We start from the raw sequence: 22,292 nt of genomic DNA, 5'->3' as shown, positions 1-22,292 counted from the left end.
TGTTGCCCATTTTGGCTGGACATATTCCTAGAGGTTTCATCACATGTCAATAATCTTTAATTAAAGATTAATCTTTAATTCCTGGAGACTCCCGGACAGTCCTGGAGAGTTGGCAACCCTAAAGCTAAAGCTGCCATTTTTAGACAGGAGAGGTGTGTACTGAGCACAATGAGAGTGACAAAATTTGAGCCTGTAAAATGTGGCCTGTAAAATTAAAAATTTGAGCTCTGCAAATACGGTTTATACTATTATTTTGGCACATCCTAGTGGCTTTTCACTAATGGTTGTGTCCTTTCGTGCACCCTGCACAGATTTTCTTTTTTCCTTTTTGTCTGATTTATTGCACAGTGTTTTGAGTGCATGGTTCCTATATCGGTTTACCTCTGCCTCCCTCCTCCTTTCTCAGCGTGTATAGCTATGCCGGTATATGTTGCACTGAATCACATTTGAAGGAATGGAACATGGAAATGAGAAAAACGGGGAGAGTGTCTGGGAGCCTGGACTCATGGGTTCATTCTCCGCTTTGCCATTGCCTGGCTGCGTGACCTCGGGTCAAGTAACTTCTCTCCGCTTCAGTTCTCCAGTCTGTAAAAGGGGTTGATATACACATCTCACAAGGGTGTGCTAAGACTTGCTGTTAGTAAAGCACTTTGAAATCATCAAAAGAAAGATGCTATGCAAACTCAAAGACTAATTATTGCATTAAAAATGTTTGGGTTGTAGCAGCTATTTGTTTCCAAGAAATGTAGGTAGTTCACCCTCCTTGTGGGTGAAGTGGGCCTTGTAAGGAAATAGGTAAATAATAGATTATGAACGTGTAAGAACAAAGAAACATGAAAAATAATTGTTTCCTTTAGAGCACTCTTAAGATACAGGGTTTCCTCTGGCTGAATAACCAATATGTTTGATTCAGCATCTATGGAGTACAACATGTTTAACCTAATTGTTGGTTTAAGTTGTCCATTGTCTGGCACAGACGTTCAACCAGGAAATCTCTATTCCTAGTGGCACAGAAAGAGCTTGTTAGGTTGGGCTGGGCTGCCTAGGAGGTCGAGACTCAAATGGTCCCACAAGCTTGATCAGAGAAAGAGAAGTAAAAGCCAGTGTGTGTCTCTGTTTTATTTCTTATGATCCTCAGTAAAAGGTTCATGGTCTTGCTGGACCCCTTGGTCTCAGTGTTCAGCAACCTGTGGGGGAGGACACTACCAGCGTACCCGCACCTGTACCAACCCAGCGCCGTCCAGCGGAGAGGATATCTGCATTGGCCTGCACACCGAGGAGGCGCTCTGCAACACACACTCCTGCAAAGGTAGCAGATTATTTTCTCCTGTTCAAGTTGGGTGAGGGAGGGTGGAAACAAACCCCAGCAGCAAATGAATATTAAAAAAAAAACAGAAGCAAGAAACACAAGCTGTAAAACAAATGTTTGCCTGCCTTTTCCGTAAGCATATATTGAACCATGTAAAAGAAGGCACCCTATTCTTAAAACTAATGGCATCACCTTCCTCTTAACTTGTTCACTAGAGCATGGCCTGGTATTCTAGAGCCAGCCAGCCTGCCAAAATCTTGTTGATAGCTGATCCATTTAAAATAATTGAAAAAGCAGATTGGTTTTGAGCGGAGACATGCGCAAGACAAGCCAAAGGCGTCTCCGAAGTAGCAGCCTGTGCAGTTGACAAGGGATTTTCCTTCCCTGTGTTGCGCTACACAGAATGGGTGGGGAGCTCACATCACAACTTGACAGGTGGTTGGGAAAAGGGTGCAGAGGTGGTTTGAAGCCACTTTTGTGCTCCCCTGATCCTGGGTTGGCTGCATGCTGGGCTGGTGGCCAGTAGGACATTAGAGCAGCCCTCAGGCTGACTAAGTTATGCCCCCATGAGGGCATTATGGCAGCTAGAACAAAACCCCAGCCAGCTCCTGTGCCACTACAGGAAGAGGGCTGATCTAGGAGCCTTTATGCCCACTCTAAGCCCCATGAGGATCCCCCTAGTCTGGGTTTTCCTTCTGGGGCTGGTTAAGTCAGCCTTCAGGCTGCTTTGCACTGAAGCTTTGGTTGCACAGTGGTAATGTTGATTATATTGAGGGAGTTCAATCCAGTCCCCTGAAGGCTCCCTGTTGTAGGTCGTACTAGAGATGGGCCTACACCAGAATTAGGATTCAGACACCCCCAAACACTGGGGAAGTTGGGATCGTATGGGTGTGTCGTCGTTGTGTCGTGTCCCCCCCTTCCCCCCCGCCCCGGTAGCCTTGTGTGCACATTATTCCTGATTTCAGACTGGTTGGGTTTAAGGTGGGTGGTCGGACTGGTCAGAGTGGAGCCTGTGCAACGAAGACGGGATCCAGTATCGCAGCCGTTATTGCGAGATGCACAGTCCAGAGTCATCCCAGTGCGTCGGAAACAGCACACAGTACCAAGACTGCCTGTACAATGAGATTCCCGGTAGGTGCGGCATAGCCCCACAGGGCCAGGAAAGCAGGTTTCGCTCAGGAGGATTGACAGTCAGTCAACATATGCTGCAGTGTCCAGAGCTGCCTAAGGGGTTTGGATGCCCATTAGAAATAATGGCAATGGCATATCACACACCTGCAGATCTCTTTGAAAAACCCCTCTGTAACATACAGTGCATGAAATGGATGTGGCAGCTCAGCTCTCCCATAAGGCAATACTGTTTACAGCTACAATAAATTAAGTGAGCTGCTTAATTTGAATTGGGGCCGTTAAACCCTGCAGGGTGCAGTGCATGAAGCGTTAATTAAATGAACCCCTGGTGTTTGTGTGAATGTTGGCGACTGGAGTTTTGTTCATTCAGACACCCCAGGGGAAACATCCCACAAGGGCAAGGCGTCTGGGCTTATAGGGCTGATGTGGGGAAGGGAGAGGGGCCATTGACGGCTCTTCGGGCGTAGTTTTGCTGACAGGTTGAGGTTCATGAACACCTGGAACCTGAGGTTTTGTGTCAGTTGAATTTGAGTCCCCTGTGCAAATATTTAGCAGTTTTAGACTGAAGTACCCTTCTAATTATTGTTTTCTGTGCTGCACCTTTGTGTCCTTAGGGTTTATACAGTTTTTGTTACATTTTGCTCCGTGTTGTCAGCCAGTCTCTCCACTTAGGCCCGCAGCTTGCTGTGGAATGCACAACCAACTTCTGCAAGGAGCAAAGGGGGTATTTGCAACTGAGGCAAAATGACAACTTTCCCCAATGCTTTCTCTTTGTTTAGTGATCCTGCCGGCCTCAAGCATTGATGAGAGCACAAACTGTGGAGGTAGAGTACAGCTAACTATATATCTTATTTTTATCTTAATGTGGCTTTACCTTTCTGGGCAGCATCAACCAAACCATTAATCTACCCAATTCGCATCCTGCTGATAGCCCTAATTCCCATGGAGTCTCGTTGTCTGAGTCAGGTTGGAAGAATGCATTGCTCTGTCCAGCTGTCAGTTCCAAGACTCTTACTTATTTCTGAATTTGGGTTGGGTCCTCAGAGTCATTAATTAGCAGGGAGCACATGCCTGTCTTGTTGTGCCCACTTGTAAATGGTCCAAGAGAAATTAAGAGAGATTCCTCTATGACATTCCAGCTATCTGGAGGGAGGTATCCTTCAGACAGCTATGAAAATTTCAATGAGTAGAACATCCCAGACTGTACCTTTGCAGTATAATGAGGTTTGAGAGACAAGGTGGATTAGATCAGAGTGGACCATCATCCTCCCAAGCATTCCCTTCCATTCATGATCTTGTTTATCTCCCAAGCAGCTGCGTCTTCATTATGTGTAGAACTTGGAAGGTCCAATCAATAACTTCACCTCTCTACTGCCCTGTTAGTTCTAGATTGATAAGGTCTTCTGAAGACTTCCAAGATTTCTGTGACTTGCCCTAACTGCTCCCTACAATGCTGCTGGGGACACGGATTACTGATTTTCCTGTACATTTTAAACGGTACCAGAGGAGTGTCACACTGGGGTTCTGGTAGATTTCCACGGATGGTGAACACAAAGTTCTTGTGAAATACAAATCACCAGTTGTGCCTGTAAGTGCTCAAGATGAAGCGCAGCTTCTGGCCCATGCAGAGCAGGTCTCCCTTCCAAGGGATGACAAAAAAGACAAAACATCAGTATTTTGATATGGAGCTTCTTGGTTTGTGGCTGCAGGGCAGTCAGTGGAATTATGACTTCAGTACCAATTATATAAAGATTGTCTTTCTGCATCACTTATTCCTGCCCAAATAATGCAAGGTATCTGCTCCTATTCCGGGGCTCCTGATTATCCTTGCACTCCAGAATTATGCATTCCTATTGACAATTTGAACTGTCTTCTTTTTCCATTGATATTTTATTTGCAGTTACAATTTATATTTTACCCTGGCTAATATTATTTATGACTTAGCATCTTACAATATCTGGCAAAGAGGCTAATCAATAGAAGCTCCTTGTGCTGCATCTTGAAGAGAAAACCAACATTTAAAAAGTGATGAACCAGGAAGGCAGAAGTGGATTTTTAGGAGGGAACTGCACTGATGGAAAAGTCCTATAAAATTTAATAGGAAATTATAGTCTTTCTGTAGACTTTTTGGACCAACCTATAAAATATAATAAAAAATTATATGCCTGCTATGTTTCAGAGTAACAGCCATGTTAGTCTGTATTCGCAAAAAGAAAAGGAGTACTTGTGGCACCTTAGATACAATTTTTAAAAAGTAAACCATAGATTCTTCGAGTGCTTGCTCGTGTCGATTCCATTCTCGGTGTGTGTGTGTCCGTGTGCACAGTCATCGGAGATTTTTGCCCTACTGGTATCTGTAGGGTCGGCTGTGGTGACCTGTTGAGCGCCCCGCTCATACTTTGGTATATTAGGTGCCGCTGGCCCTACCCCTCTCAGTTTCTTCTTCCCACCCGTGATGGTTGGTCATAGCACCTCATCTTGCATCGCAAGAGCGTTAGCGGTTCTTAACAGCCCATTGTTATTCATAGTTCTTAGGTACCTAGCCAATTTAAGTAAGTGTTTGTTGTTTAGTAGTTAGAGTCCTGGCTGGGCCTTCGCCCCAGAGTGGGGCATGCCCCATTCCCCAGGCTTCAAGCCATGTTCGTCATGCAACAGGCCCATGCCTATCAGTGATCCTATTCAATGTCTGTTTGAAGTGCTGTTTGAAGTGCATGGGTTAATCCCATATAAAGGACAAGTGCAGGATTTGCAAAAACTTTCGCCCCAGAGCCCAGAAGGAGAGGAAATCTGCCTGAGAGCCCTATTGATGGAGACTGTGCTTTGCCCAGTGTCAGAGCCCTCATGACCAGACTCAACTCCCAGCACCTTGGCATCAGTGCAGAGCGCCCCCCCGGCACCAGGATCCTCCCAGCACCATTCCCCCTTGCCGGTGCCCAAGAAGCGGCACAGGAAAAAAAGCTCCCCGGCACCAACCAAGAAGGGGAAGGGGACTCTGGGCAAAGGGTCTCGTTTAGGCCACGTACCCGCTCCAGAGCTACAGGGGGGTACTGCTATGGTTGGACCCCCCTAGCCCAGCCAGGGATGTGACTCCAACTCCCAGGAGCGGTAAGGGATCCTGGCTCCTATGGGGACCTTCGTCACCCGAGATGGCCCAGACAGCCAAAAACCTGCTGGGCCTGTCAGCACCACAGATACTGCACCGGACATGGCTAAGGCTCTGCAATCTAAGGGCAAGCAAGCCATGGGACCTCCCCAAAGGGCAGGGGAGCGCCATCAGTCCCCGAATCACAGGCATTCGTCCCCATCCCCACGGCGTAGGAACCCGGTCCCACAACCTTGGTCACCAGCTAGAAGGCCCAGCTTCCTGGCACCGCGCTCTCCTTCCACAAGGCATTGAATGCCGGAATTGAGGCACCGGGATCCCGGTACTGGCCAGTCTCCTGCTTAAGATCACCTTGGCGCAGGTCCCTATAGCTTAGGTGGTCTCCTAGGCGTCGGTCACCATCGCGGCACCAATCTTCGCTGCCATGGTACCACTCGAGGGACAGGCGGCAATCCTTGCTCCCTAGACACCAGTCTCCAACAAGGGTTAGTCGGCAGATGCTGGCCTCCACAGCACCACCATGATCACGGGAAGGGGACTGGTCCGAGTCGGAGACAGGGTTCAGCCCATCGCCAAAGGGGTCCGAATCCCTGTCGGCCCACAAGACCAGCACTGCAGCTTGGCAGCAGGGCCAGTGACCTGCCCAATGGCTGTGTTGGAACCCTTGGGGAGTACCGGTGATGCCAGGTCCCTGCTCCCACCGTTCCTCCCTGGCCATCTTAGAAAAGACCCTGGCACTGCCAGCACCAGGTTCAGATCATGATGTGGAGTCCATCATGGGGGCAGCACAACAGGGGCCACCGCCCAAGGAGCCATCCTCACAAAGGGAAAGGAAACCTGCTCCGTCATCTTCGTTGCCAGATGAAGCGGTGGCGGGGCCCTCTCAGACTGGCAATCCCCCCAACGACTTTAAGGAGCACCAGGCTCTCCTTAAAAGGGTGGCTATTAACTTAAGCCTCGAAATTGAGGAGTTGGCGGAGCAGTCAGATGACCTGTTCAATGTCATGTCATCTCCTACCCCGGCCCGCATCACGTTGCATGTCCGTCCAGGGGTTCTAAACACGGTGGCAGACCCCATCTTCGATTCCACCCACGTCCAAAAGGGCAGAAAAGAAGTATTATGTCCCCGCAAAGGTGTCTGAATATCTCCATACACACCCACCAGCGGGGTCAGTGGTTTTGTCCGCAGGTAACAAGAGGGACAGGCGGGGATAGGTGAGCGGCTCACCAAAAAATAAAGATGCCAAACAACTGGACCTCTTTGGCAGAAAGATTTATTCTACAGCCAGTCTACCGTTTTGGGGGTCCAACCACCAAGCCTTGTCGGGCAGATACAGTTGTAATTTATGGGACTCCCTTGGCAAGTTCAGGGAGGCCCTTCCACAGGACCTGGCCCACGAGTTTTCCACGATCCTGGAGGAGGGCAAAGCAATGGCAAAGGACACCTTGCAGATGGCCTGGGATGCTACAGACTTGGCCACCAGAGTGGTGACCTCGCCAGTTACCGTGAGGCACAGCTCTTGGCTACAATCTTTGGGGTTATCCTAAGAGATGCAGACCACTATCCAGGGCCTCCCATTTGAGGTCACAGGGCTCTTCTCTGAGCTCACGGATGCAAGGCTGCATGGCCTTAAAGACTCCCGGGTCACCCAGCAATTGCTAGGCCTCTACACTCCACAGCAGGCCAGAAAGCACTTCTGGCCTCCTCCTCCATCTCTTCCTCGTAGGTCCTGGGGGTCTTCCTGGCAGGGTTTCCTACAGGAGAAAGGACAAAGAAAAGGGTTTAAGCGATGTGGATGAACGGGAGTGTTCGGCCGGTGTCCAACAGGTCCTGCGGGGCAGCAGAAAACCCTCTACCAGAGCGACCTACCTGGCCAAATGGAAATGGTTTACATGCTGAACTTTGGACAAAAGTATTCGACCTTAGCGGGCCTCACTGTAGTTAATCCTGGATTACCTCCTGCATCTTAAACTCCAGGGTTTGTCCCTTTCATCTGCTAAGGTCCACTTGGCCGCTATTTCAGCCTTCCATCCTCCGCTCGAGGGCAGGTCAGTTTTCTCCCAAGACATGACAGCCAGATCCCTCAGGGGCCTAGAACGCCTCCGCCCTCACGTCAGGAACCCTGTGCCTCTATGGGACCAGAATCTTGTGCTGTCGCGGCTCATGAGGCCTCCCTTCAAGCCTCTGGCTTCCTGCTCTCCCCGTCTCCTTTCCTGGAAGGTTGCATTCCTGGTTGCAATAACATTCGCCCGCTGGGTCTCTGAGATTAGGGTGCTCGCTTGTGAGGCGCCCAACATGGTGTTTTACGAGGACAAGGTCCAGCTGCGGCTACACACTGCTTTCCTGCTTAAGGTGGTCTCACAGTTCAATAGGAGTCAGGACATATTCTTACCTATCTTCTTCCCTAAACCCCATAAGTCGGAGGAGGGGTGCAGGTTGCATTCTCTGGATGTTAGAAGGGCGTTAGCCTTCTACATTGAGGGGACCAAGCCTTTTCGTAAGTTGACGTAGTTGTTTGTCGCGGTGGCCGACAGGATGAAAGGTCATCCATTGTCAGCTCAGAGAATCTCGTTCTGGATCGCTGCCTGTATCCGCTGCTGCTACGACCAGGCCTACGTGCCTCCTCCAGCGATTTTAATAGCCCATTCAACCAGGGCGCAAGCCTCTTTGGCAGCTTTCCTAGCCCAAGTGCCGATCCAGGATATTTGCCAGGCTGCCACCTGGTTCTCTGTCCACACATTTACATCACATCACGCGCTTACCCAGCAGGCCCGAGATGATGCTGGCTTTGGTAGAGCAGTAATGCAAGCTGCATGACCGTGAACTCCAAGCCCATCTCCATGGATACTTCTTGTGAGTCAACAGAAGCAAGTACTCAAAGAAGAAAAAATGGTTACCTACCTTTCATAACTGTTGTTCTTCGAGATGTGTTGTTCATGTCCATTCCATTGCCCGCTCTCCAACTCCTTTGTCAGAGTTGCTGTCAAGAAGGAACTGAGAGGGTGTAGGGCCGGCGGTGCCTAATATACTGATGCATGAGCGCAGCACTCAAGCAGGTGCCACAGCCAACCCTACAGATACCGCTAAGGCAAAAATCTCTGACAACTGTGCACTTGGGCGTGTCCACACCTAGCATGGAAAGGACGTGAGCAACACATCTCAAAGAACAACAGTTAAGAAAGGTAGGTAACCATTTTTTATGGGTCTACTCAATTCTGTATGTTCCTTCATGTAATTACGATAGAACCCTATCAAACTCTCTATTACACTCTATTTCTATAGGGGTTTTTTAAAATGAAGATTGGAGCAAAACAGTAAAATGAGTGGGTGAAATTCTCTATTTGAAAAGCATGTCAACCGAAAAGTAAAATGTCACCAACCTCTGGCAGGCAGAAAGAGGCATATCTGTATCATGGGCAGACCAAGAATAAGCATCAGTTTAGCGCTGCTTGCCAGGCAGTCACTTCTGCCACACCCAGCAAAGTTGAGACTGCAGCCTCTGCAGATGAATTCTTTAGCTTTCCTAGGCTACCTAAAGATTCTGATAGCTAGACTCTGAACATAAGTGGCTGCACTCAGCAGTGAGCATGTTGATGTTCAGTAGTGCAGTGGTTCCTCTCAACTTGTGTAGCAGACCAAAGTCGGTAGAAATGTACATTTGGGCTAACGCTGCTGGTTCTCAAATAGCTCCACTCTTCCGACCGGAAAGCAGCACCCTCTGATTGAAGATGGACACTAAACAGGGTCACATCTGGGTGCTGCGCAAGACTCTTCCAGTCCCCACTCCTACATCTGCTAGTGCTGGTTGTGCCATGGACTCCGGTCAGGGCTGTTCCTCTTGTGTAAGGTGGAGAGCTGTTGGCCATTGGTTATACCCTGACCATATAAAGGCTCTCTGGGGTGAAGCAGGAATGAAAAATGTAAGAAGGATGACTCTCTCCTAGCATTTATTTGACTTCCTCCATTCACCTCTCTCAGCTACCTCCCAGTGCCTGTGGTTTCGCCTGCCGACATATATGCATCTCCTTCCAGCAGAGAACGTGCTGTACTGGAAGTGTTTGAAACCTCAGGTTAAGAGCTCTGCTCTTCGACATCTTTTTACTATAGCTGCCTCACCAGGGTCTGCCTGGGATTCTGTCTGGGCAGCTCATGGAGAAGTTTGATCAAAGAATATTTCAGACCATTTCCTTGGTATTTTGTTTTCTCCCCACTGCCCATTTTGTTTCCTTCTCGTTTTCCCCATTTCCCGGGACCCTCCTGTGCACCTACCAGCACACTCTTTAGTGTTGCTAGTACACCTCATCGATAGTGAGGGGAGACTAATCGTCAATAAACAAGATGGCTGAGCACACTTAGGGTATGTGGACACTGCAAAAAGCCCTGGAGCTGCGAGTTGCAGCCTGGATCAACTGACTCAGGCCTGTGGGGCTCAAACTTCAGGGCTAAAAAGTGCAGTGTAGAGGTTTCCGGCGGGGTGGGTGGTGGGTCTCAGAGCAGGAACCTCTATACTGCTATTCTTTAGCCCCATAGTAGGAGCCCCACATGGCTGAGTCATTTGGCCCAGGCTCTGAGACTTGCTTCCATGGGTTTTTTGTTTGCATTGTCAATGTATCCGTGGGGATTACATAAAGGAGGAATGTGTCATGCTGCTTCCCCACATACGCCTCCCCCACTGAATATTTTTGGGTCGCCAACAAAGAGGGCTTTTATTTTCCATTCGAGAAACACTGAGTTTTTGTAGCCCCCCATTTCCATGACATGCCCGTGCTTTGCAAGCCATGAACATGTATTGTCTGTATGCCTCATTTCTGTTGCTGTCAGCTTAACAGAATGTTTAGTTTCAATATCAATAGAGGGAGAGAGAATGGGGAGACAGTGAAAGAACTTTGAGAAAACAATGTATGGACCCATTAAACTCAGCAAGACAGAGCTGTGGGGGCGGGGGGGGACTGATTTGTATGTTTGAACATGAAATACTGGCTTCAGCAGCTTATCACCACTGAATTCAAGATGTTGTAGCTCTGACTTGTATCTGTGCTCTTGTCCCGAGAGGAAGAAGGCTGTTCTTTGAAAGGAGCATCACTTGTTGTTTTGCTTGCAGGGTTTAGTCTCATCCATCTGATTGCCACCGGGGTCTCCTGCTTCTTTGGTTCCAGTCTCCTAACTTTTGTGATCTATGTGTACTGTCAGCGCTGTCAGCGGCAGTCCCAGGAATCGACTATTATCCACCCAACCACTCCCAACCATCTCCATTACAAAGGCAACACAACCCCCAAGAATGAAAAGTACACGCCCATGGAATTCAAGGTAGGGTACTTTACCAGAAACACCCCTGGCAAATTGATAACAGCTGCCTACATATATATTTATGCTATGGTCTTAATTATGTGTGTGTGTGTGTGTGTGTGTGTGCGCACTAACGTGATACATATATAAAATATATATACGTCCATAAAAGAGTCAGAAAGGGGATAACCCGACAGCACTGTTAGGGCTTGGTAAAAAGAAATAGAAAGAATGGAAAGAAAAATGGAAATCTTAAAGAACAAATAGCTAGTAGTGATATTTAGATAAATAGGATGAGATTCTTTAAATACACAGAGGGAATGAAAAATAGGAGAGACTTGGTGAGGCCGTTCCTGGAGCAACAGAATAAGAACTAAATTCTGCCTCCCTTATTTATGTTGGGTAACATCTTATTCTGTGAGTAGCTCCATTGAAATCAATGAGGCTACTCAGTGTGTGTGAAAGGTTGGAAGAATCTGATCTTAAGGAGGTAGGAAGAAATGATAGTAGAACTCACATGCTCCCTTGGGAACTGTATTTCGTAAGGAGAGCATTAGCAATACATGCCTGGAGGAATTGCAGGAGGGTGCCGGAGACAATGTGCTGGAGAAGACTGAGAATACTGAAACAGTGGTAAACACGTATTTGAGTAAAATTGGGGTAGTAATGGATGATGTCTACCAGGAATAGATGAGATTAGCAAAAATAATGAGGAGTCCTTGTGGCACCTTAGAGACTAACACATTTATTTGGGCATAAACTTTTGTGGGTTAGAACCCACTTCATCAGATGCATGGAGTGAAAATACAGGAGCAGGTATAAATACATGAAAGGATGTGGGTTGCTTTACCAAGTGTGAGGTCAGTCTAACGAGATAAATCAATTAACAGCAGGATACCAAGGGAGGAAAAATAACTTCTGAAGTGGTAAGTGAGTGGCCCATTACAGACAGTTGACAAAAAGGTGTGAGTAACAGTAGGGAGAAATTAGTGTTGGGGAAATAAAGTTTAGGTTTTGTAATGACCCAACCACTCCCAGTCTCTATTCAGGCCTAATCTGATGGTATCCAGTTTGCAAATTAATTCCAGTTCTGCAGCTTCACGTTGAGATTAGGGATCAGACAGCTGAATGGTGACTGCTGAGGTGGCAGGAAGGGACTTTGAGTGGAGCAGGCTGTCTTGGGGCACAGGAACACAGTGGGGAGGATGGTCTGGAAGTTATAACAACAACAAACAACCCCTCCTCCCCCAGTAGTTATGTTTCACTGACATTTTGTGTATGTTGTCTGTCTGTCTTTTGCTGCTTGCCTCTTTCCTGTTTAGGCCATGATCCTGCAATAAGCTCCATGCAGGCAGACTTCTGAACCCATAGACTTTGAACTGTGCTCATTGCAGGATCGGGGCCATAGATTGTAAGCTCTTCATGGCAGGGACCATTTCTACCTAAAAGTTTTCACAGCGCCCAGCACGAGAGGACCTCACTCCTGATTGAGGCCTTTGGGTGTTAGCATGATACGAATAATAATAACAACAATGATGATAATGGGGCTAAACCAGGTAATTGGAAGACAGTGGCTATTGTTCTGGTACTTCAAAGAAAAATTATAAGAGTCTGAAAACTACAGACTCATCTGGTAACTGCGGTCTTGATTGAGGTGCTGAGTACTTCCTGATGGGTGTTACGGCCTCTCCTCCGCTATTTAGCACCTTGCAGGATTGTGAAGTTTGTAAATGCAATCGCAAAAATATGTTTCCTGGTGGCTTATGGATACAGTTGCATAGAGTTTACTAAGGGTGCAGCATAATAATGAGAGTCAGCATTCATGTGTGGACGGTAAATCATGTCACACAAATTGGATTCCTTTTTTTAAATTAAATAAATATTGATCTAGGTAGAAGGGAAGCAGCAGACAATATCTGGATTTTGAGAAAGCTCTTGACGAAGTTTCACAGGATGGATTATCCTATAAAGTCTCAGAATACAGGGTAGGTAATAAATTATGAAGATGGGTAAAGAATTGAGGCCAGATCCTGAAAGCTCCGAAACCACAGGAGTAAACCTTTTAGTTATGTGACTAGTCCTGGCACATTCTGTAGGCCTGCAGCAGTGAGTAAGGCCTGCTCGTGTGAGTAGAGTTTTGCAGAACTGCTCTCTTGGTTGATGGGCAGCATGCAGAGTGCTGGCGTGAAAGGGGTATATTCTTATTGGAAGTGGGCAAGGAACTTGCAGGGCACTATATTAATATTTTGGTAATAATGCAAACGTTGTTGTAATGTGTAAGATCATTACATTTGCAGACGCTACTAAAAAAGTGGGAGTGGCTAAGATTCAGACGGATACAGCTGATTACAGACTAATATTGATTGACTGGGCAAATGGATTATGGAATGGAATGTGTCTGTGTAAAGTTGATGCAGTTGGGTAGGAATAATATTGAAGTGAAGCATAGTTTAAAATGGCAATGGATTAGTTAATACAGTATCAGAAAAGGACCTGGGTTTTTGACAGACTGAATATCTGAATGTTTACTCTTGTGTGCAGCTACAGTAAAAGGTGATAGGATGTTGGATTCTCTGAAGTGGGGGTGTATATATTATGCAGGAATTCTTAGCATTAGTTAAATCACATTCTGGAGTGTCCAGTTTAGATTATTTTATTTGAGGGAAGGTTTAGCTAATTGGACACAGTACAAGGTAGGGCAGTGAAGGTGATTAATGGAAAGGAGGGACTTGCATATAAGTAGTTATGGACAAGATGGGGGTTGTTTAGAGACCGTTAAGAAGCGACATAACTGAAGTATGTAAATTGAAGATCATTGGACCAACAAGAACTAAGAGTTCCGGGTAAAAGGGCCTTCCTTATATATTAAGAAGAATTTAAAGTGATCTTATTTTACAGAGGGAGTGGGGAATGAGTGGTATGGACATCCAGGTGTGGTGAAGGCAAATGATTTAAACGAAATCCCTTCTCCCTAATCATCACTCCCTCTGTAAAATAGTGTCTCCTTAAAATCTGCTTGCATATAGTTCCTCTTACCTTAAACCCCTACTTCTAGTCTGTCCAAGAACCTTAGACTTACACTTCAGTTGAGTCACTTCTCACTGTTCTCTAAATAATGTAGTGTTAGGGCAGTTGAAGAGAGGTTGCTTGTGTGTGTGTGGAACATAAGACAAAGGGGTATTATTAGTTAGTTTTGTATTTGCGAGTAGCTGACAAACTTCAGCAGGTGTTTTGGGGGATTTTTTCATTGCTTATGTTTTGTCCCCGCCAAACTAATCTGTGGTAGATGTTTGTTTTGATGAGCGAGATTGTGCCCTGCTCTGGTTTTTAAAAAGGAGAAACTTAAAAATGTTCCTAATGGTTTTTAAGTTTAAAAATATATTAGATAGAATTATCATCAGTTAAAGAAGGGTCCATGGTCTCAGTGTGATCCTACAGAGCTCTACACAGGAACATGAACCTTGTTGTCCTTCTAAATTCACGGGGGCTAAAATTCACCTTCTTAAAAATGGGACGTGCTCTGGAATTTTGGCTTGGGCCTGTCTGTATTCTAAACATTTAAATTCCAATTGATTTTCTGGGTCAGAATAATGCACACGGACACGGTGTGTGTCTATGTGCGTGCGTATGGGTTAATAAAACCTGAGATTAAGGAAATATATGATCAGTTGGCTACTTTGCAGTAAAAGAAACCAATAATGCACATTGACTGGATGGTAACATAAACCTGAGCATATACACAGCTCTATTATATTCTCTATTCTTTTGATACTACTAAGACTTCTGCAACCTTCTTTATTTTGTATTCATCTTGAAATATTTCTGTTGCCCAATCAGCAGGTGAACACAACTGAAAGTTTTTGAGAGCGTTACACTCAAATGTACAGTGCTGAATGCGGAATTGTAAATCAAGGTGAATTTTATATTAAGGTAGATTTAATGACGGCAATCTTAGCAGGTATTAGCCTTGTTGGGACACTCAAGTACAGTCACACATTAATGCAGATCATATGTAAATGCCATTGATGAAAATGACCTATTGATCATTTAGTTGATGATAACGTGCCACGATAGGGTTTTGTACAAAAATGTTTTATTTTCCTGGCTTCTTTTGAATTTCTGTCTTGCTTAGTCAGATTCTGTGGATTCTATTATTAGATATTTTAGCTGTGACATTTTAAAAGATTTCATACATATGCTTTCATCAGCAATACATAGATTTTGAGTTCTTATTCATAAATTGTAGGGAGAGACTTTTGGGGTCATCTAATAAGTAGTTCACGTTTCATTAATTAGTGAAATTCATACAGTGCTTTGACAATATCAAGTACTATGCAGTACAAGGGCACGACAAAATAAGAATTAGCAGCTCTTTGAACTGGGCATCATGGCAGAATGGGTTACAGAACCTCCTACAACATCCTCAGTACTGTCAGGCTGATTAGTTAATAACTGATGATAATAGGGGAGAGCAAACCTGCAGTGGACTGGCATTCTTAGCAGGTTTTGTTCCTTCTGAGAATTGCTCAGCAGCCCACTCTTTCCAAGTGGCTAGTTAGCTCTGCACTTGATATAAGGGAGGAGGGATCTTGGACTGAAAGCAAGGAGGACCCAAGGTCAGGGCTGAGCTGTCCTGAGATAGGAGTCCTAGAGCAGCCATGCCTGAAGATAAGGCTCAAACTGAACTTCCTCTTATTGTTAAATTCTTTGTTACTAAAGGGGGCTAAGTGTTGACTCTACAAAGCGTGTGGACTGAGCTTTAGAAACATCTGGGAAAGGCACCTGCACATAGGGCCAAAACCAAATCCCACTGAAGACAGTGGAAGGGCTTCCATTAACTTCAGTGGACTTTGGATCAGGGTCTTATCGATTTAAGGAGAATTGCATGTTTTCAAGGTTGGGTGTGATGACAACTATATAGTTTCTTTCCAGCTGTGCTTGTATTGACGTGTCTTTTTTAAATGTAGCTTGTAGCTTTATTTTGAAGACATATTCATATATTTTATAAAATCAAACTTCTCTCTCTGTAGAGATGCCTTGGACAAATGATCAAAGCTTCCAGTTCCTCTACTCCACATCCTGTCTCTGTCACCCCCACTGCCATCCCTTGTAAACCACGGGAAAAACCCTGAAGTTGTTGCTTAAGCAAAACTGCCATCTGCTCCAAAAGAGCTTTATATGAGAGAGAACAGAGTGAAAACTGAGTGAGGATTTCAGGATTGGGCTGTAAAGAAACTGGAAGAAACTTGTAAATGTTTGATGTGTCTCCTAGTGTCTGGAGTTTATGGGAAGAGATTGGGTCACTACAAACTAAGTTGGGTAACTCTGCGAATATCACACTTGCCCAAAGTTATACCCCTGAATAAAAATACAGCCATTAGAAAATATTCATAAATGGGAAAATATATTCATTAATTCCCATGGGAGCTATATAAATCTAAATTAAATGCCTTTCAACAAAGTGGGAATAATCCCACTGAGAGCCAAAGACCCATGTGGAGCAGGCGCCCTCTGCAAGGGATGCCAGGACAATAGCAAAATATTTTATAGAAACAAAATATCAATATGGGGTTCGCGTGATTGAGTTTCTGCCTTGCTGAAGAATAACCATGCTGAACGAATCGGCAGTCTTAAAGATTGTAGATTCTTAAAGATTTCAATTGTGTAGTGAGAAATAAAGCTTGAAGCGGGCTGTGGATATCTGTCTGGTTTTAAAAATCTGTTTCTTTTGGGTATAGTTGTTTTTACCGCTACTGAAAATTCCATCTTTTTTAAAGCCGAGAAGCAGCTGGGGTTCAAGTGTAAATGAGTTTTAGCTACTTTGGGTCCCCCAGAGGAAAGTTTTGCCTAAGTCATTCTTAGTTTGTGAGGATATTTGCTTCTCTCACCCTTGGAAAATTTAGGATTCTGTCTCCTATCAGCTAATTTGATGTGTTGCTACTTCAACTACGCTTAGCTAACACACTTATTCCCATGTGGTCACAGCACAGACCATTATATCGTTGTGATATAAGAATTCCTTTTGTTTCAATGACCTCGTCACTGTGCATCATTCAATTCCCAGGAATTTGGCTATACAGTTCAGACAGTCAACAGCTGATGAAACAGAACACAGTCAAGAAAGTTCTCAACAGTTTCCCTTTAGCATCTGCCTTGGCTAAGTGGCTTTTTAAAGAGAGATTTAGCTGATGCAATCAGATGAAATAACAACAAATAAAAACAACAGTAAATCAGACTGAAACATAAAATCTGTCTTAGGTGAATTTCATGCTTAATAAAGACTATTTCCCCTGAGCAAATTGGCATTTAACTGTTTAAATGGCACATTACGCATTTTACGAGTATAGTCTTATTTGAAAAAGACTGGTAGGGCCTGGCGGCTGTATTGGCAAAGGAGCATTGTGCTCTTCATTGTATTATCCAGCAGTTGCAAATATCACTTCAGGGGAGTCTAAATTTACATAAGCCCTGCTAGGAAAGGAAAGTAAGAGAGCTCCTGTTGAGGGGAAAAAAGGATTAAGCCATGCAACTCAGATGAAATCTATTAGTGTCTGTCTCCCCCAACCCCTTTATTTAATTGGGTCAAGTCAAATTGAGCAGTCAGGCATGCCTGGATGTGTGGCTATTTATGCAATGATTATGCCCATGGAGTGACTTAATCTAGCAGTGGGGTCATTACTCGGTGACAGCAGTGACCAGGAGGATGTGAGCTGGGAGAGGGAAAGCTGCCTTCTAGTTTTCACACATGCCTCTGTTCTATAGATGAATTGTTTAAGATCAGTGAAAACTGCCAGTTAGAGCTGGAATGTCTCCTCTCTCTGGTTGTCCCAGATAGGGCTCCCCCTTAGAATGTTAAACAGCCGCTCACAGTGCTGCTCGAGTCCAATCTGGTTTCCACTCTAGCCATTTTTAAGGTGGGCGCTTTGTTGCTTTGCAGGGCTGTGCCTGCGTGCTGTGTGGCAGGAATCCAAATTAGCACATCGGTAATTGTCAAGAGAGCTTCTGTTCAATTCTCTTGATCCTTTTTTGACTTCCTCTTCGATTTTAAGTTATCCACCTCCCTGTGGATGTAGGTCCTTCATTCTCGTCCTGCCAAGTGTTTAATGATTACTCAACTCTCTCCCCCATCCAGAGGGTGATATGCATGTGAGCAGGATTTTTGCTATTGTCCCCTACTCTGTGAGCTGAGAACCCCATCGAGTCATTGCAAATGCCAGGTTTGCCTTCATTGGCGTGATATTTCTTTGTTCCCCACACTGAAAAATAAACAGAATTCAAGGAAGAAGAAATGTGGATTCCTAAGGAAATTCAGCAATATGGCGGTTAACTGTATATTTATACCACTGCCCTCTACTGGCCAGAACAGCCTGCTCAGTTATGTCCTAGGCTCTTACTGCTAACAGCTAATGGTTTTCCCTTGGCTCGGGGGCATGGGACTGTGATACTGGAGAAGGAAGATGTGTATTCTTCCCTCCACAGCTGCCATGAAGCCCAGAGTGGCAATGGTATGCAGCATAGAGAAACCTGTGAAGTCCTGAGTGGCCGTGGACTAATAATAATATAGACAGAATTGGTTAAAGCTTTGCGGAAGAGGTAAGGGAACCAAAACAGCAGAATGCTAAGCAAAGACATTAACAGGGACTTTAGAAATATATCAGGGGAACAATAAATACCAGAGAAAGTATAAGCCCAGTGATACATTTGGAAGGAGACTAAATTAATTAGGAATCTAGAATTAGGAAGCTACTGAATGGCTTCTTTAACTGGAATAATAAGGAGAGTGAGTCTGGTAATTAGTAAATAATGAACTATCAATTCTAAGAATTAGGGGACAGTGGTTTGGCACCTTGGAGCAGCTCGAGGAAGGGACCCTGTCAAAGTGCAAACTTGTCCAGAGGAGCAGTTGAGAGCAGCCTCCGGGCTGCTCTAAAATGCATTGGTTGCTCCTCCAGCAGTCTGGATTGATGGAGTGCAGCAACACTCCATCTACACCACCTCCTCCCCTCAGTCACATCCCCTATACAGAGTGGGTTTGGCATCGAGTTAACAATGCTGGCTCTGCCCTGCCCGCAGGTGCTCGTATACAAGGGGAATCCTCATTAAGCCATCTCTAAAGTTGCTTTGCCTGAGCATCCTCACTGGATCCCAGCACTAAGTATGAGAATAAAGGGGAAAACTGAAACTGTACAAATCAACAGGTCTGGATGGAGTGTATCCTGGAATCTGCGAGAATTAGTGAATGAACAGCCCCAATTACTAGTATTTATTTATGAAAATTCATGAAAACTGAGGCAATACCCCAGTGCAGTGAAATGCAAATATAGAGTACCAAGCATTAAATACAAGGGAAGAGAGAGCTCCAGTCCTTACTTAACTGAATAGCTATTAAACCCCCAAATCTGGGTCACTTCAGTCACAGGAGTAGCCGCATTAATTCCACATGAGTAAAGCCAGCTAGATTTGGTGTGAAGAGGAGATATCTGGAGGCACATAGGCCCCTATTCCAAAGAGTATTTAAGCACATCCTTAACTTCAATCCATCCCCATTAAACCATTAGGACTTGAGCGCTTGGCTGAATCGGGGCCACAGTGGAGAATGAAACTAGGAGCAATGGCTGGAATGGGCCATATTGTGCTTTCAGTTATGCCTGTGCAAATGCATTGAAGCCAGTCTGTGTCGACGTTACATGCAGGGTGAGCTGAATTAATTTTTGAGCTGCAGTATCACATATTTCAGAGTAACAGCCGTGTTAGTCTGTATTTGCAAAAAGAAAAGGAGTACTTGTGGCACCTTAGAGACTAACCAGTTTATTTGAGCATGAGCTTTCGTGAGCTACAGCTCACTTCATCGGATGCATACTGTGGAAACTGCAGAAGACATTATATACACAGAGACCATGAAACAATACCTCCTCCCACCCAACTCTCCTGCTGGTAATAGCTTATCTAAAGTGATCATCAAGTTGGGCCATTTACAGCACAAATCCAGGTTTTCTCACCCTCCGCCCCCCCCCCCCCCCCCACACACACACAAACTCACTCTCCTGCTGGTAATAGCCCATCCAAAGTGACCACTCTCTTTAAAATGTGTATGATAATCAAGGTGGGCCATTTCCAGCACAAATCCAGGTTTTCTCACCACACCCCCCTCCAAAAACCACACATACAAACTCACTCTCCTGCTGGTAATAGCTTATCCAAAGTGACCACTCTCCTCACAATGTGTATGATAATCAAGGTGGGCCATTTCCAGCACAAATCAAGGTTTTCTCACCCCCCCACCCCCTTTTTTTCACTTCAACATATGTTGAAGTGAAGGGTACTTGAGTGGAACTGACAGCTGAACTGGGACCCCCTCTGCATACAGAGAGAAATCAAACATCATCACTTCTTTGCCTTCCAAGGGTAGGGATGAAGGGAATGCTCATGTCAGATATCTAGGGCTGGATCCCCACCTGTTGGAAATCGGTGTACTCCACTCACCCATATCCTTTAGTAAAGCATTTGGTACAGGGGTATATGAAATCTGATTTGGCAAATGGATTCAGATTGACTTGGATTGGATTTGCCACTGAGCCTGAAAATTGGCTGATGGATTATAAATGGTGGGCAGTGATTAGGGCTCCGTGTCTGTCACGGAGGTCGCGGAAGTCACGGATTCTGCGACATCTGCAGTGGCCAGTGTTGCTGACCCAAGGGACACCCAAGCAGCTGGCCCCAGAGATAGCTACTCAGGCGGGGGGGACAGCCACTGGAGGGGCTCTGCAGCCAGCTGCTTGGGCAGCCCCGGGGACTGCCCAAGCACCAGCCAATGCAGCTGGCCCTAGGGACCACCTGAGCAGCAGTCCTGGGTGACTGGAGCAGCCACAGCTCAGTGGCTCCCAGCAGCAGTCCCGAGATGGCTGGGGCAGTGGCTGGCCCCGGGGCTCAACACCCCCTCCCTGATGGTGGCAGGAGCAGCCACAGGCTCCCACCCCGGCAGTGGGGCTCTCCCTGCAGTTGGTGCCATGGGCCTCTGGGGCTCCCTCCCACCCTGGCAGCTGGTGCCGCGGCCTCCCCACCCTGACAGCATGCACCCCTCCCCTCCAGGTTCAATAAGGGATATTTATGGTACAAGTCATGGACAGGTCACAGCCCATGATTTTTGTTTCTTGCCCGTGACCTGTCCATGGCTTTTACTAAAAATACCCGAGATTAAATCGTAGCCTTAGCAATGATTAATGACAATAACCTATATTGTGAGGAGGTCTCTTGTGGGGCGGAGCAAGGATCGGTGAAGCCTGGTTTCCTTCGACATCTTCATTGCAAACAGCATGTTAATTAAATTATTAGAAGACAGTAAATTGGGAGGTGTGTTAAACACCAGCCAGGATAGAAAACTCATGGGAAAGGACCCGGAGAGTTCATAAGTGTAGAAAGGAAATAGGTGAGATTTAGCATGGGGGAAAAGCCAAAGCAATCGTGTGGAAGGTACTCAAAAGGCAGCTATGTAGTGGGAGGGAGGTGTCACGCTGTCGGGAGTGCCGACCGTGAGTGCCACCCTCAAGGCAGACTGTCAAGAAGCAGGGCAGACCCCCCCAACCTGGCTGAATGATCTGTAATTAGATTTCACTAACCCAGTAACAAATGTGAACTTCTGAAGCACTATAACAGCCTTACAATGGAGTCACAAACAGTCCCCTTGGACGTTCCAGTCTGTCTTCCCCCCAGACAAATGACGTAGTGATAGATGGTTGCTATGCAGCAAAGATCACAAAATATTTGGGTTACTCCCAGCCCCAGAGACCAAATACTTACCCCAGGTAAATTTGCACCTTAGATCTCACACCAAAGACAATGCTTGTAGCCAATCCTATTGTAAATTATCTAAGGATTTATTAACTATGAAAAAAATGAGAGCGTTATTTACAAAGTTAAGGTAGGCATGCATAGATACGCAAATGAATTAGTGTGTATGGTTTCAAAAGGTGAGAGAGTTGTAGTAATATGTCAGCTCTGAAAGTCTTTTAGAGCTAACCCAGGGTCACACTGGGGATCTCTGCTTCTGTTCCGGAGCTGCCTCCAGCCCTTTGGGAATCCAAAGAGCAAAAGAGATGACACATTTTCTTGTCAGCTGTTTTTATTTCCTACTTCCAGAATTCAAGCTGATGTGACAAGCCCTTTTGCATGTAGCCTCTTCATGAGTGTGAGGGGGGCAATTAACAAAGTCTGGATCGTAATGTTCCACAGTGGTCCATTTCATTTAGATAGGACTTCTTGTTGGGCAGGAGACATCCCTCCTGACTGAGTTCACAATTTAAGAGCAAGCATTTTTTACAGTTACAAAACAAAAACAAAACAAATACTACCTCATAGCATGTGATAAAGATATATGTGAGATTAATGCCTGTAGCAACTTACAAGCATTTCATAAAATCTAAACACTGAACACTTTGTGGTAAGTCCAGTACCCATCTTAGCCA

General features: G+C 45.6%; 1 protein-coding gene across 11 annotated transcripts in view; it reads left to right on the top strand.

Moving 5' to 3' along the window:
* SEMA5B (semaphorin 5B) overlaps window positions 1-22,292 on the top strand; it is a 363,514-nt gene that overhangs the window by 327,516 nt on the left and 13,706 nt on the right. For all 11 annotated transcript variants that reach the window (XM_073305098.2, XM_073305088.2, XM_073305090.2 and 8 more), the window contains 4 exons: window positions 1,139-1,309; window positions 2,291-2,440; window positions 3,220-3,264; window positions 10,646-10,851. In XM_073305098.2, coding sequence (XP_073161199.1) covers window positions 1,139-1,309; window positions 2,291-2,440; window positions 3,220-3,264; window positions 10,646-10,851 — 572 coding nt within the window. The remainder of the gene's footprint in view (window positions 1-1,138; window positions 1,310-2,290; window positions 2,441-3,219; window positions 3,265-10,645; window positions 10,852-22,292) is intronic.

This window comes from Lepidochelys kempii, chromosome 11 (assembly GCF_965140285.1).
Source record: "Lepidochelys kempii isolate rLepKem1 chromosome 11, rLepKem1.hap1, whole genome shotgun sequence".
NCBI classification, from domain to species: Eukaryota; Metazoa; Chordata; order Testudines; family Cheloniidae; genus Lepidochelys; species Lepidochelys kempii.
Note: the sequence above shows the minus strand (reverse complement) of the source record. Positions and strands in the feature narration are given on the sequence as shown.